Source organism: Buteo buteo, chromosome 10 (assembly GCF_964188355.1).
Source record: "Buteo buteo chromosome 10, bButBut1.hap1.1, whole genome shotgun sequence".
In the NCBI taxonomy this organism is placed as follows: Eukaryota; Metazoa; Chordata; class Aves; order Accipitriformes; family Accipitridae; genus Buteo; species Buteo buteo.
Genome location: NC_134180.1, coordinates 151,425 through 166,145, shown reverse-complemented (window position 1 = coordinate 166,145; position 14,721 = coordinate 151,425). Strand labels below are relative to the sequence as shown.

General features: G+C 49.5%; 1 protein-coding gene across 4 annotated transcripts in view; it reads left to right on the top strand.

Moving 5' to 3' along the window:
• The window catches only part of CELF5 (CUGBP Elav-like family member 5), a 40,127-nt gene that overhangs the window by 7,171 nt on the left and 18,235 nt on the right, over window positions 1-14,721 (top strand). For 3 of the 4 annotated variants that reach the window (XR_012651913.1, XM_075037658.1, XM_075037656.1), the window contains exons 2-3: window positions 781-863; window positions 14,540-14,591. Coding sequence is in view for 3 of the 4 variants with exons in the window: in XM_075037658.1 (XP_074893759.1) it covers window positions 781-863; window positions 14,540-14,591 (135 nt within the window). In the remaining variant the exon portion in view is untranslated. The remainder of the gene's footprint in view (window positions 1-780; window positions 864-14,539; window positions 14,592-14,721) is intronic. The other variant, XM_075037657.1, reaches the window with a different exon arrangement.

Below are 14,721 nucleotides of genomic sequence, written 5' to 3'. Positions count from 1 at the left end.
CCTTTTCCATGTGCTTTTCATCCTGCTGCTTAAGTTGGCCCTTGCAGAATGCATTATGCTTTTCTGTTCTTTGTATTTCCCTTGTAATGTATATTTGTGTGTGTTTGTGCACATTGTATGGGTGTATGTATGGCACAGAAAGCCAGGCCTCTCCTTCTGTACCTTTCTATGGTTCTGTGAATCTGGATCATGGATCTTTCATATGAGCCTAAAATCCCAGGTGCTTTTCCTGTTTCCTTGCTTGCTTGTTTGTTTGGTTTTTTTTATCAATAATCAATCATACCAGTCCTTTCATCTCCTCTGATCCTTGTGTTTTGGGCTGTTTCTCCCACAGGCAATGTTAGCTTGCATTTTACTCTCCTGTTGTTTCTCCTCTTGTTCAACACCTGTTTCAAACCTAGTTGATTCACTGGGACCCTTTTCAACAGACTTCAATAGACCTTGGATGGGGTGTGCAAGTCCTTTAACGTCATTTCTTTGTCTTTTTCCCTAGTCTTCGACACATCCAAATTATGTAACATTTGCACCTTTAATTAGCAAGCCTCCCCCTCTGCCCCTGCCCTGGTAAAAATTCAGGTCTTGTGCAAGGGCTGTCCTAGGCACTCCTCTGTACCTGAGCAGAAATGTAGGGACGGAGGTCTGCTGGAACCAGATGCTGCACAGACCAGCAACATCTGTAGCTCTTGTACTTTGGGCACCTGCTGTTACCAAAGAGTAATGTTGTGTTGATGTGCATCTGCAATTGCATGTCTAACTTGACACTTGCTGTATCCACTGCAGGTTGTGCGTTCCTCACATACTGTGCCAGAGACTCTGCCATCAAAGCCCAGACAGCACTGCATGAACAGAAGACTTTGCCAGGGGTAAGTCCTGGTGAATTGTGCCTGGAGCTCATGTCATGGGCAGGTGAATGGGGGATTGTCAGGGGAGCAAGTGAGGGTGAGAAGTGGCTTAGATTAATTTTCCTGCTTGTGAAAGAGACATGTGATTTGGAGGTTAGAAGAGGGACGTGGGAGCCAAAGCACAGTGCTGCTCTTCACAGAGCTGCTGCTCTTCTCCACCTTGCCAAGGCTGCCCCATGTAACTCCAGCCAAGCCTATTTCTGTGCTGCTCTTTGGTCTCTGTGGTGTGACACAACATCTTCAGCTATCTATCCCCATCACTAGGGAGCTGTGGGCTTTGGGGTGAAGTGCGTGGGCCCAGCCTGCACAGTGGGCATGCTGGAAAGCTGACAGGACAGTGTACTAGACCTTTTTCTTCCAGGTGTGCAGAACTTCCTGATGCATCTGCCTCTAGTCTGCCACTGCCCTACGGGGTGCCTAGGCAATTTGTTGGGTGGCTCTGTGCAGGACCCAGAATGACTTCTAGTGCAGTGGCTGAGTTGGATCAGCTTCTCAGAAGAAAAAAACTCACACTTGCCGCATCCCATTTTTTGGAAGAGAAATGGGTTATATAGTTGAGACCAAGACAGGTGAGGCCAAGATGACTGAACTAGCTGTGGTCTGTTCCTGGGTCCTGCTTGCTCCACAGCTGGTGTTGGGAGGAAAGTGCAGTAGTGATCACAGAAGGCCAGGCACTGTGGAACAGGTTGCCCCTGACAGGGAAGTCCTCTGCCTCTCTGGGACCTGCTGGTGAGCTGATACGAGTTCTGAATTGTTGCCATGCCCGTTTTGGTATGACTTGAGAGCTTTGACCGGGCAGTTCCCTTGCTGCACTGAGGGGGTTGATTGAGCATGTTGTAAAGATTCGTTTGGAGGTGAGTAGGTGGAGGAGTTGAGTACTTATAGACAGAAGCTCACAGGAGGCCCTGAGTGCTCAAGGCAATGGAATAATTAATGTGAACCAGGGGTCTCTGGAGAGAGGTTAGGAATTCTTAACCATAACATTTTCTTTTTAACCCATACATGTCCAAATAGCTTTCCTCACCTCTCCCAGCTCCCCTCAAGACCTCCACATGCACACATCCTTTTCCATATTTGTTTACCTGTGCTCCCTTTTTGCATGGGCCTGTGTTGGCATTTGAGGGTTGGAAAATGCATGTAACTTAATTACTTCTTAATAAGATCTTTACTGTTCCAGGTTATCTCAGGGCAACAAGGGGGAAGAGTACAGATAGCTAGGTGCTCAAATACTGTTTGAGTTAATTTTGTGTGAGGGGAAAAGGTCAGCCTTTCAGACTAAAGCAATGTAATCTTCTGTGTGTGTTGGTCCAGGGCAGAATTGACAGAGTCTATAAGAACAAGTCAAAGGATGGAGGAGCAGTCGTGAAGAGTCGTGGTACAGTGGTGTAACACAATGGAGAAGACAGACATGCCTCTGCCTAGTACCTGTAGAGGGACTCTGAAAGGTTATTCATGTGAGGCTCGGTGGATTCAAGGCAATCTCAGTTTTGCTGGAGTTCTGCATTGGAAATTTGTTGCATGTTTTGCTATGTTCTCTTTGTGCTCTCAGTGGTTGTAGAGTGCTGCATGGAGTAATATTTAAAGCAGCAATTTATCTGTAATGTGGTGATCTAAAGGCTTTTTATGTTAAAGCAGGTGTAAGAACCTGCTTGGGATCAAGTAAGAAGTCTGTGCTAGCTGAGTGCTTTCAAACATGTTTGTCTGGAGACAGTTAATGAGCAGTGTGGTGTAATTAAGCTTCAGGATTAAGATGAAGATGAGCTGTGCTGCATTTCAAGCTGTCTATTTTCAAGCTGGCAATACACCACATCATCACATTTAGTTTCTCTTTTGGAAAGTCCCTCAATGACCAAGAAGGCAGGATTCTCTCCCTTTGGTCGTTTTAGTGGCCGTTTAGGGATGGTTACTACCAGAATGGAACAGATCTCCATCCTGATGTTCATAAAGTTGGTCTTGGCATGGACATGGGCTGGGTGACTGGAGGTAGCTTTCAGTCCTGTTTTCTTAGCCTGATTTGCTTGAGTCTGCATAGTATCACCCATCCCTCTGACCCAGCTAATCACAGAGAATACTCTGGAAATGAGTCACAGGCAGGAGTGCTAAGTAACTGATTGTTTCCCTATTTTGGGAACAAGGCCATGAAATTTGGTCTCTGTACATTGACATCTAGATTATCTTCTGAACTTAGTGGCAAAGCCTCTCACCAGAAATATAAGGAAGACCCTAGTGTAGGACAGAGAACAGAATGTACTGGACCACACCGCTGGGATTTCAGTAAATAGGCTGTAGTCTGGTAAACAAGCGATTTCTTGTTCATTTTACCCATTTACTATCTCTTTATTGCACATGGCAGTAGCAGGAAGAAAGCTTAAGAGTGTATGACATCAGTGTAGGGTGACACAAACTGTTAAGTGAATGTATGACCAAGTATCAGCATGTTTAGAGACAGCAAGGGATCAAACTGGCATAAAAAGGATCTTGTTGGTAATCCTACACTTGACATTGTATTGCAAAGCAACCATAGGTGCCACAGGTACCCAAGTACCTTCCTTTGTTGGTCTCAATGCAGAGACCAGTGGCTGATCTCAAGAGTTCATGGACCTGAATAGAGACCAATGGCTTTCTTAGTCTAGACTGGGTAAGGACAGACTTATGGAAATGCTTTGATACGGTTTCTGATAGGTCCTTAGGCTGTGATCAGGCAGCTGGAGCAGGACTTCTGGGTTCTCTTCCAAGTTGGTCACTGGGTAGACCTGTGCCCACAGAGATATTGCTTAGGCCATCCAGGTCTGATGCTAGCAATGTCAGCCCATCTAAGAATGCTGCCTCATTGTTCCTGCAGGGCCATACCTGCAGTGTAGCTTTCCTGAGGTTTCATATTTATTTATATGTATATTTATATTGTAGGTTTTCCACACAAGTCAATAGAAATCACCACAGTCTCTATTTGCTTTTATGGCATTTCTGGCAAGTTCTCCTTTTGGGAGATCAAAATTCTTGTTTATTTTTAAACTGAGGGCTGTTGGATATATGGTAGCTAAATAGAATTTAAACTAAAAAAAAAAAAAAAGCTTATTTTTTGACAGTAAGGCTTAACATCTTTTTCTGAAGGTAGACAGCTTTTTGGCTTTCACCCCCTTTTGTAAGGGCTAGTGTGCCCAGGGTGTAAAGCAAGATGACTGTTAGCTGTATATTGTATTATCTAAAACACCTGTGTTGCCTGGAGAGCTGGTGAATTGCTATCAGTGCAGTCTGGAAGTAACAACTGTGTGAATCTTCCTTTGGGGAAGGAGGGATGAAGCTTCCTAGAACAGAGAGGTAAAGTGCATCCTCGGTGAATTAGCAGAAGTGGCTCATCACCCAGTCTTACTAAGGAGCTTAAAAGGATGCCACGTATCCATAGCCTTGCTGTCAGCTGGGGTAAGCAGGAAGAGTGCCCTGCCTTGCGGCTGTGTGGGCAGGGAGCCTGTTTCCATACACTGTGGTGTGGGCCCTCAGATGTGGACAGCAACCTGTGAACCTCAGCACAGCCAAAGGGCTGGCATGCAGTAAGAAAGGTTTGCCCATCACCCTGGTGGTACACGTGGCAAGCAGGAAGCACATCACACCTTGCTCACAGCAACTCATAGTGTGCAGCGTATAGACAGCGCCAGCATTGTGGCCAGTTCTCTGCCCAGCACCACCTCCTAGCCAGCCTGACACACTCCTGCTCCCTGCCCTTCACAGTACTTTATGCGTCCTGCATGTGCAAAGATCCTGTTTCGTGTTCCCCAGTTTTGCTCCCTGAGGACAGGCTGGGGAACTGCACAGTGAAGTCTGACTCAGTCCCAATAAAGCACTTTGACGGGCTCCAAAGATTCAACAGAGGTGGAGACAGATCTGCTAGAGGAACAAAATAGAAACCAGCTCCCTTTGTGGCCTGAGTCCACAGGGCTTGGGGAAAGACACACAACCCATGGAGGAGGCTGAACAGAGGCAAAATCTTTGAATCTGAAAAGCAGAGGGGGAATCAAGCCCTTAGGCTTCTTCCTAAATCTAGTGTCCTCTACAGCTGCCAGCCAGCCTAGCAGTGCAGTGTTTCACCTTCTTCCCGCTCCCTGGCACACTCCTTCCTGGCTTGGTGAAATGATATTATATCTCAATAACCCATGCCTTTGATTCACGATTGTGCCTTCACTTTGCTGAGTTCTGAAAGGAATTGGAGAGGTTATTAATGACACGCAGTGATCACACACGAAGTTAAAGCCTCTTGCTAAGTGAAATTTGAGGGAGAAGCAGCCAGCTTTTCAATATTTCGCAGAAACGCTTTGTGTCTCTTTTCATTTGCAGCCAGACAGTTGCAAATTGCATAAAATTGCTCCTGAAGAAGAAGGGGAAGAAGAATAGAGGGAAGAAGCAGAGGGGGGGAGGTTTAAAAAAGTAATTCTTTTGGCAAGGTAAAGTTACAGTTTTATTTCTATGCAGAACAAAGAAAGGCTTGCTGAAAGGTAGGCAAGTAAGTGGCAGAAATTGGTATTGATCCAAGCTGGGAATATGGGCAGTTTAAGAGCAGCGATGGGGGTACTGAAATGTGGCTACATCGGGGGGGAACTCATGGATGCAGAGATGGCTTGGGAATGCAGGGACACAGGAATGGAAAATTACAGTGAGCAGCAGCTCTAGAGCAGAGAGAGACTCTGGGAATGCACCAGGGGTTGAGATGCTGCAGCACTAACTCAGATGGTTGGGCGCAAGGATTAATGCAGAGACCCAGCAGAGCTTGAGCACAGGGCATCCCTGTGGGCAGGCTGTCTCTGGTGCTTCCAGGAGCAAGGGCTTACCATGGGCCATCTGTCAGGATCCACAGCCCATGATGATATAATGGAACACAGGTGACAAGGGTTTTTTACCAAAAAGAGAGGTCAAAGCACCTCATTCTCCCCTCCCCTCTCTTTTGTACAAGTGCTGGTGTGAAGCCAGCCTGGACCAGTATTTCTGAAAGTTTCTATATGTGAACACTGCAGGATATTGCAGCTGGCAAAGCTAGGAGGCATGCTGAGGAGTGGTGTAGGGGCCCTGAATCTTTGGTTAGGGGCTGAAGCTGGACTCTGCTTGTTAATCTTTGAGGTGGCCTCTGTAGTTTGAATCTTTGGGCAGGGCAGGGTGGAGAAGTTTTTCCCATGTCCATCCTGCAGGTTTGATAGACAATATCAGCAAATGCATGAGAGCCATGCAATGTTATCACTGGAAGGTAGCAATACAGAGGAGCATGTCAAGGCTGTCTCATTGAAATGGCAGCACCAGGACATGAAGGTACTGGGCTAACGCAGCCCCTAGGCAGGGAGCAACAGAAGTGCCTGTTCACTGCAGAGAGAATTGCAAGTGCTTATGCTGGTGGGGGTTTGACTTAAGGGACTGAGAACTAGCAGTGAGGCAAGGCAGCAGCCCTACAAAGTACATACCCTGAAGAGGCAGGGGGAGAGTAAGCTGCCAAGGCAAACATTGGTGCCTGCTGCCTACAGAATTGGAAGGATAAGCAATTAAAGATGAGCACCCATTCCCACATGCTACTGGAATGCACGCATGCAGGCTCTGTCCTGTGCACAAGGGACTTCCATTTCTCCCTAGAAACTGCTGCCCTTTACGCAACAGGGCTCTCACATCTCCTCATAGCACAGAGCTTAGACTTTTGTCTCCCAGAGCTGACATGTTTCCTGGTGAGCTCACCTGTGCTCGTGAACACACATGCACGCACACACCTGCGCACAGACCCACACAGACCTTCATCTTTGCAAAGGCACCCACATTCCTGAGCATGACTCTGCATTCCCATCTCCCCAGGGTCATTTGGTATGTGTGCATGCATACAAATATTTGTGAATATGGACATAGAATCACAGAATAATTTATGTTGGAAGAGACCTCTGGGGTCTCTGGTCAAATCACACTCAAAGCAGGGCTAACTACATCAGATCACTGGGGACCTTCTCCAACTGAGTTTTGGGTATTCCCAAGGACATCCTGCAATTGCTCTGGGCCTGTCTTCCAGTCTGTGAGCATCCCCAAAGTGAAATAGTTTGTCTAATATCAGCCATAACTTTTGTTGTTCAGCCCAGAGAAGAGGTGGCTCGGGATGTTCTTACGGTGGCACTGGGACTTGGGCTCATTTTCAGTGGATTTTCCCATGGGCATGTCATTATTGCAGGAGGTTTTGTACTGCTCGGACCATTAACGGTTGTCATGGGAACTGGTGCACTCGGCCTGTGTGCAGCAGCCGGGGTGGAGGGTCCCTGCTGCTGTCTGCTTGGCCCTGTCCACAGCCACCGAAGTGTGTTAAATTAGCAGAGACCTCTTTCCCCAGCTGCTGTAATTAACCTGGTGTGGGGGGAGAAGAGGTGGGGGCATGGCTGCATTGAGGAACTGCCAGTACCCCTGGCTGTCAGGCCCAGACCAACCGCAGCATGTTAACCTTCCAGCACATCCATGAGAGGCCTGTGCAAGTGCTCTGCAGACCTGGCTGTGTCTGTCAGCTCAGGCTTCCTTGTGCCCCTTGCTCTGCCCTTTACCAGTTTGCTGAGGTGCTTGGAGGCTCCCACTTGTGCATGGAGAAGCACCTGAGTGTGTTCACTGGACCACCAGTGAGCACAGGGAAAGATGGATGTTGGATGTCTTCTCCAAACAGCCTGACAGAAAGATCAAAGCCAGGTGAGTGTGGCAATGCTCCTAGCTTTCCTCTCTGCAGCTTGCACTTGCTTAGAGTAAGTTGGTGACCCATCTCATAGCATCTTATTCCTTCTTTTTGTAGGCCTGCTAAGCACTTTCCACCTTACTTTGAGCTGGGAGTGGCTCCTGTGATTAGGGCCTCCTTGGGCAAGCTGAGGATGGCAAGACCTGGTCTCTGCTGAAGCAAGATTCTGCAGCTGACGCAGGCCTGAGCACCAAGCTGTGCCTGTGCCCTCAGACCCGTGGCTTTCTGGTGGCCAGAATGATCTCTTGTGGTCTTGATGAACTTGCTAGAGGAGCTTTTGGGGTTTACAGTTCCTTTAGTCCTGTCTTGCAAGAGTAGGGAGGAGCAGGAGGAAGTTTGGGGCCAAATACTACTACTCTCTGCACTGCTGAAAAGCTCCCTTGAAACCAGAAAGGTACTTGCCTGCATTTGGCCCAGGATTTTTCTTCCTGTTGCCCCTGGGGGAACCTCTTGTCCCAATACCTGTAGAAAAGGATTTGAGAAAGTTGGCACTTTACTCTTCTCACCTGAAAGTTCCTTTGACCTTCAGTGGCACTAATCACAAGTGACAAGAAGAGATCATGGCAACAGGGAAGATCATCTAATGTCCTCCTTGATGCAGTGCCCTGCGGTGCACTGAAACATCAAGGAAGGAGCCCCATGAGGATAGACTGACCATGGAGTCCTGAGAGACCACACTTAAATGTGTCCACCAAACAGTCATGTACATGATAGGAGCTGTAATTGCTGTGTTGGGCTGGCCTCCCTGCTGATTGTCTGATGTTAATGCACAGTAATGGTGCTGTCACTTCCATAGAGATACCAGGGAGATCCAAAGGCTTTCTGAGTCATGGCGATAAGTTGCTTGCCTTCCTCCCAGAGCAGCACTAGCTACAGCGGGGACAGGGATGTCTGACTGTGTTAAGGGAGAAGAAACACAGAGCAGCAGAGAATTGAAGAGGCAAAGCAGCCAGTCCATGTGTGTTGTGGCCCGCACACTGCTCGGATGTCTGCTTGCTGATTCCTTCATGCACTCAGCTTCAGTGGGGAATGGGGGATAACTTCCCTGCTCTGTCCTCTGTGCTGGGGGTAGGGAAAATACCTCCCAAAGAAAAATGTGAGAGGATTTGGAGTTTGAGTCCCCTTCTTGGTGACACAAAGCAGCTGGGTGAAATCCTCCAACAATCTTCCTTGCTTGTACAAAAAGAGATGGCCTTAGCCATGCAGGCAGGAGCTGTGTGGTTTGGACTCTGGACTTTGCATCCTGCTTCTGCCACAGACTTCCTGCATGACCTTCATCATCACATGCCTTGATTCTTCCACCTGGAATACAGTACTCATAATTATCCTTGTCTCCTTCATAATGGGATTGGATGGGGTGAACTCATAAGCAGCCTTTAGAACTGTGCTGGAATGGTGCTTGGTGCTAGTGTTGCTCATGTTTGTGTGAGACAACTCCCCTTTCTCAGGGAAGGATGGTTCTTCTGGATGGGACTGAGGTACACTGAGATGTCAGTGGAAAGTTGCAAGCAGGGAAGTTGAGCACTGAGACTGGCACCAATCCATCACTGCTTGTGTTCCTGACCAGAAACAGAATCCAAATGAGCAAATTAGCATTTGGATTTATGTGCTCTGTGCAGCTAGAAGTGGTATAATCATTCAGGCAGGGCATTTTTAACTGGCCAGAAGAGGACTAGCCCACAATTTGCAAAGCCTGAGGGCCCAGGACCTAATTCTGCCAATGGCCTTGGATGCCTTTTGGTTCCTCATGTCCCAGAGGAGCCAGCCTGCATTGCGTGTTTCATGCTTTCTGCCTCTGACCCTCTTAATGCTATGAGGTTCCCCTGCATTGCACCTGAGGGGCTATTTTACATCACTTACTCCTAATTAATAGGGAGGCTTGCCCTGCCATCCCAGGGGGCTTTCTCCCTCTATCCAGCTTTTGCAGTTTGAAAGCTGAGGAAGCGAGAGCTAGGGGTCACTGCTCCTCTTTGGAGAATGTGGCTACCAGATTGCTGAGATGACAGCTAATGCTGGGCATTGGTGTAAATGTGGGGAGCTAGTTCACTTCCAGAATGGTTTTTCTGGGGTGTGGTGAGAGAAATGGTGCATTTTGGCATTGGTGAAACCACTAGCAAAGCTTCCTCTGACTTTAGTAGGGCCAGGAATTTTCCTTAGATCCTTGATCCTAAGAGTGCTACAAGGGTAGGGGAGCATTTCCGTGAATGCAGGGAGGAAGCCCAGACAGAGGACAATTCCTCATTTCTCTATGCTGACCAGATGCTGGGGATGGAGTGCGATGTAATCTAGACACTTGCCAGCAAGGCCTCTCACACCTGCCTCTTCCCCAGAAATCTCTAGGATCCTCTGGGCTGCAGTGACTCTCTAGCACTGGGTATCTCCACACTGCTCCCTGAGGGCTATGCAGGAAATGTGGCTGCTGTGCTTTGTAGTGTGTAACGCTCCAGTGGTCAGTATAGCTTTGTGCCCTCATCAGGCTGGCCATTTGCTTCCCACCAGTAACCCCAAAGAAAGCAAGCTAACAGAGGCTGCGTGCTTGTCAGGAGAGCGATGCAGACAGAGAAACATCATCTGTGAGAGCTGTGGGCTGTGGAGGGTAAGCACGGCTATGTTTGGAAAGGGAAGGTGTGTATCCAGCCACGAGGGCAAATGTGAGGGAGAAGCTGAAGGGGGGCAGTGGGAGCTTTGCCCCCTCCCATGTGCTGCCTACCTGGTGTCCATTGCTGCATGTGGCTCCAGAAGGTTTCTTGAGTCCAGTGGGTCATGGAGCTGACAGCTCTTAGTCTGTCGTTAGCAGTGGGTAGGAAGGACCGTGAAGTGTGGGGGTGAGGGACTTTTGGCCTGTGGCCTGTGGTGGCCTGACAGCATATGCAAAATGTTGATGTGATATTCTTCAGAAATGAAGAATAATAACGCTCAGCTGAATAATTTAATGAGGAAAATAAAGTTCAGCTAGTGAGACAGGCACAGGCTCATAAATAATTTGCTCAAGTTCACCGTGCCACATGTGTGTTCAGGTATATTTATGTTCTTGTGCGGTAAAGGCATGCATGTCTGTGCATGTGCATCTACTTGGCACTTGGAATTCGCAGCAGGCACATCCTGACTCTCTTGGATTCTGGGCCCAGCTGGGCATGTACAAATACAGCTTTCTTAGAGTCAGGTGTGTTCTCTGATTACTGTGCGGCTTGAGATGATGACTGGAGGCCAGAAGAATTTGTACTTCCAGAGCTTGCTGTACAAGCCAGCAGCATGTCCTCCCTGCTGTCCTGTTAACCTCTTTCTCCCTCAAATGGAAGGGGTGAAGCTTGACCATCCTTTCTGTGTGTTGAGTTGCTGTAGGGGACAGAGCTCTTTCTTTGAGACCTGTATATAAAGTTTAGGACCCCACAGGGACACTTCTCAAGGCCTTGAGACGTATGTTGTTGAGTTAAAGCAACTGTGGACTCTCTTTGTGTTTTTAGGCTCAAGCCTGTGCTTCAGAGGCCTTTGACATTTTGTTCATTTTTGATGGCGACATGGAACTTAGAAGGATTAAAGTGGTGTTGTCCTGTTTGTGGAAGCCTCTGGGTGTCCAGTTCTCTGCAAGGAGGACCGTGCCTGCCTCTGCCTCAGTTGGGAGACCTCCCATTTCAGGAAGCAGCAGGCAGAGAATCCTGCTGCTCTTCTCCAAGCCTCAGCATCTGGACAAATTTCTTGTATCTTGTTTTCTCCTCTTATGCACATCTTCCAGAGCAGATGAAGACCAGCTCAGAGACCAGACCTCAGTTTGGTGGGTGGCTCCCAAAGTTACTGGAGCTGGCAAGGTCTCTGGAAATGGGTGGCCCTTGACCAAGGGCTTGGTCTGATATTGGCAGGGGGTGAGTCTTCCTGTGCCCTGCCAAGGTGGTCTGTCAAGTAGGAAAGAGAGAAGCTGTGGCCATAGCTGTGGGATGCAGAGCAGCCCACATGCTTGATCTCACCCCAGGCAGCCTGGCTTCCTCTTGTCACCGCAGCCAGACTCTGCTTCTAGACTTGCACCAGTGCTAACCTACGTCACTGTGCTGGCATTGGTGCTGGCACCTCTACCACCGGTGCTGTCTTGCAGGCACTGTGCCACGACCATGCTGTGGGTGTGCTGCCCTGCTGTGGGTGTGTGACCTTGTGGGGTGCACTCACTCGTGGCGGGCAGGTTCAGTAGGGCCAGCCATGGCTCACCGTTCCAGGGGCAGGCCCTGCAGTGCACCCTCAGCTGCATAGCAGTCCCTGGGATGGGGAAGAAAGGAAGGGGGTGGACAGATGGGTAGAGGGGGCCCCCTCCCCAGAGATCATATCAAAATGTCTCTTTTGTGCGAAGCAGAGGGAATGCCCCCAAGAGCTGGTTTCCATGGCAACCACAAATGTCAGGTTCCATGTGGTGAATAACCGTTTCCATGACAACACCTCCTTTACCCTAGGTGCTGGGAGCTGGAGTGACAGCCCTGTTGGGGGAGGGGACAGGGAGATGTCCTCAGGTACTTAACCCCCTCCCTTGCCTCCCCCCATCCTTTCCCAATCACTCCTTGCCTCAAGCCCTCAGCCCCAGCATCCCTGGGTGGGTCCCTGCTCACGTGAGGGTGTGATGCTCTTGCCTTCCATGGCATCCCTTCCTCCCTCCCTCCCCCCAAATGGATTTGCTCCTCATAGAAGCCGAGATCCGAGTCTGTCTCTCCCTCTCCCTCTCCATCTGTTTAGCTTAATCCTGGTTTTGCAACCTGGGTAGAAACAAAGCTATTTCTCAGTGCTGTGGGAGCAGTGGGGAGTGAGGTGGCCAGCTGCCCCTCTTGGCTCCGCACCGAGCCCTGTCTTCCGAGCACACATCTGGGCAGCCTGCCCTCTCCCACCCAGCCTGCTGCTGAAATGCTCCCACCCTTGGCTTGCACAGGCATATTGCCAGAGGCTGTGAGCAGCGATAGGAGCCACTGCCTCTCAGTGAGGAAATCTGAGGCTTTCTGGAGCAATGTCTGACTGCATCCTTCTGGACCCCTGCCCCGCATCCCACTCAGCTCATGGGCTGAAAGAGGTGCCTGGTCCTTGGCAGCTCTTGGGGGGAACAGCAGCCCAGAGGCTGGAGAGTGCTAGTCCTGCACATACTGGGGCCACATGGAAGTACAGTGGGATGGTAGGAGCTCTGCAAATCCATGCAGCTGATCGAGAGTGGGAAAGGGACCCTCAACCTTTCACTCTCCCCCAAATGACACAGCAAGTCCTGGGAGATGGAGTTGGAGTTGGCACTGCTGCCAACTGAGGTGCAGCATGGCAGCAGCTTGGCCTCCCTTTGGGGAACTGCCAGCCAGTCTGGCTCTGCCAAGCAGCCCCATATTGCTCCTTGAGGCAGGGTTGGTATCGGTTGGGGCTGGTCCCAGCTTCTGCTCAGCCTGCCTGAGATCCATCAGTCAGTGGAAGCCAGCTCACAGCCCCCACCTGCCACAAGCGCTCTCCAGTGCCCAGCGGTCAGGCTTCAGCAGCGGTGTGCCATGCCATGGCAGCCTGTCACCTGCTGGTTGGCATCTCTGTCCTGTGAACTGCAAAGTTACTTCACAGGTTTCCTCCAGCTGTTGTGAATGTGGCTTCTACCTCTTGTTTCTGGCCAGTCTGGCTCAGCCACCACTTGGACACTGACAGCAGTCCACATTTTGCATGCTGGCTTCTAAATGCATTTCAGTTGTTGACTTCTATGGCTTGATTGAATTTTCTCTTTTGTTGTTGTTGTTGCTGTTTTTCATAAGTGTGTTTCCTAAGAGAGCAGACAGACTATTCCTGGACCTGCAACTTGTGTGCAGGCTTTACCTGTGATATTCTAATTGTTTTTATTATGAATGCCACTGATTCAAGTAACTGTCAGCCTCTGTGAATGATGCTGAGAGACATGGAGTGAGATGTGCTGTGAATGCGGAAATCTGCCTCGTACACCATTCCCTAGAGGAGATTCTGGCTTGGTTGGATCCTGCTAGCCTGGGAAGGAGGCTACAGCTTGTCAATTGCCTTTCTGGACAGCATAGGACATGCATGCTTTCTAGCAGATGAGAGTTTTGCCCTGCTTTTGCAAATCAGACAGTTAAAGCTGTGGGTTACTTCATGTCTACCCAAGAGTAGCTGCATTTTCTTGTCTTACCTGGAGAGTCTCCATATCATGTGAGCTACCCCTCAGGCTTGTTGCTTGTGGTCAGATTATTGCTGATTACACTAATGGGTGCAAGAGAAGTAAACAGCTCTTCTCCACAACCAAGCCAGAGGAGTTTTGTCACTTTCCTCCTAAGCATTCCCCTTGTGGACAGGAGGTGTTGCTGGAGAGCAGCACTGCCCTTCTTCAAAGCCACTCTGGTGCACAGAGCTCTGGCTGCATAAGGGCTGGGGAGGGGGAAACATAACATGTCTGCTTGCCGTACTGCTCCTAGCCAAGTATAAAGGGAGTCTTTCCTCCCACCTGCAAGGAAAGTAAGTGGTTCCATTAGGTGAGGTGACCATGCCTGCACTGAGTCAGGGCGGGCATAGGAAGAGCTTCCAGGCATAGTCTCACCTTAGGCCACCCTGACCACTGTTCAGGCTCCAGTCTCAGGGTGATGAGCTGCTTCCTCGGAGTCCTTTCTTTGCTGCTTGCTGTGTCTGAGGAGGCAAAATTTTATGTGTGGTGGGCATTTCCAGGAGAGCTGTTCCCTGCAGGCAAGCAGCTGAGCAGGGAAAAGCACGAGGTTTCCTTCTGAGAAGTCTGAAATCCATGTGGTCCCTTCTCCAAGGGTTCTGGTTGCCATCACGATGTCTTGGTTCCCTTCTGCCACTCTCCTACTCTGCACAGCAGGCAGAAAGCAGCACCCTGGTGCCACTGCCATCAGCACTGTGTGCCAGGCAGGTGGGCCAAGCTCTAACCCTCTGCATTTCTCTTTCATTGCAGATGGCGCGCCCGATTCAAGTGAAACCCGCGGACAGCGAGAGCCGTGGAGGTAGTTGTCATCTCTCCTTGTTTCTCCTTTGGCAGCTTTGTGCTTGTGAGGGGGACCAAGCAAAAAGACAGGGTCCTGACCTGGCCTTCCTCTCCCTGCAGTCTGTATGAAGGGATGTTTGTGTGTGGCAGGG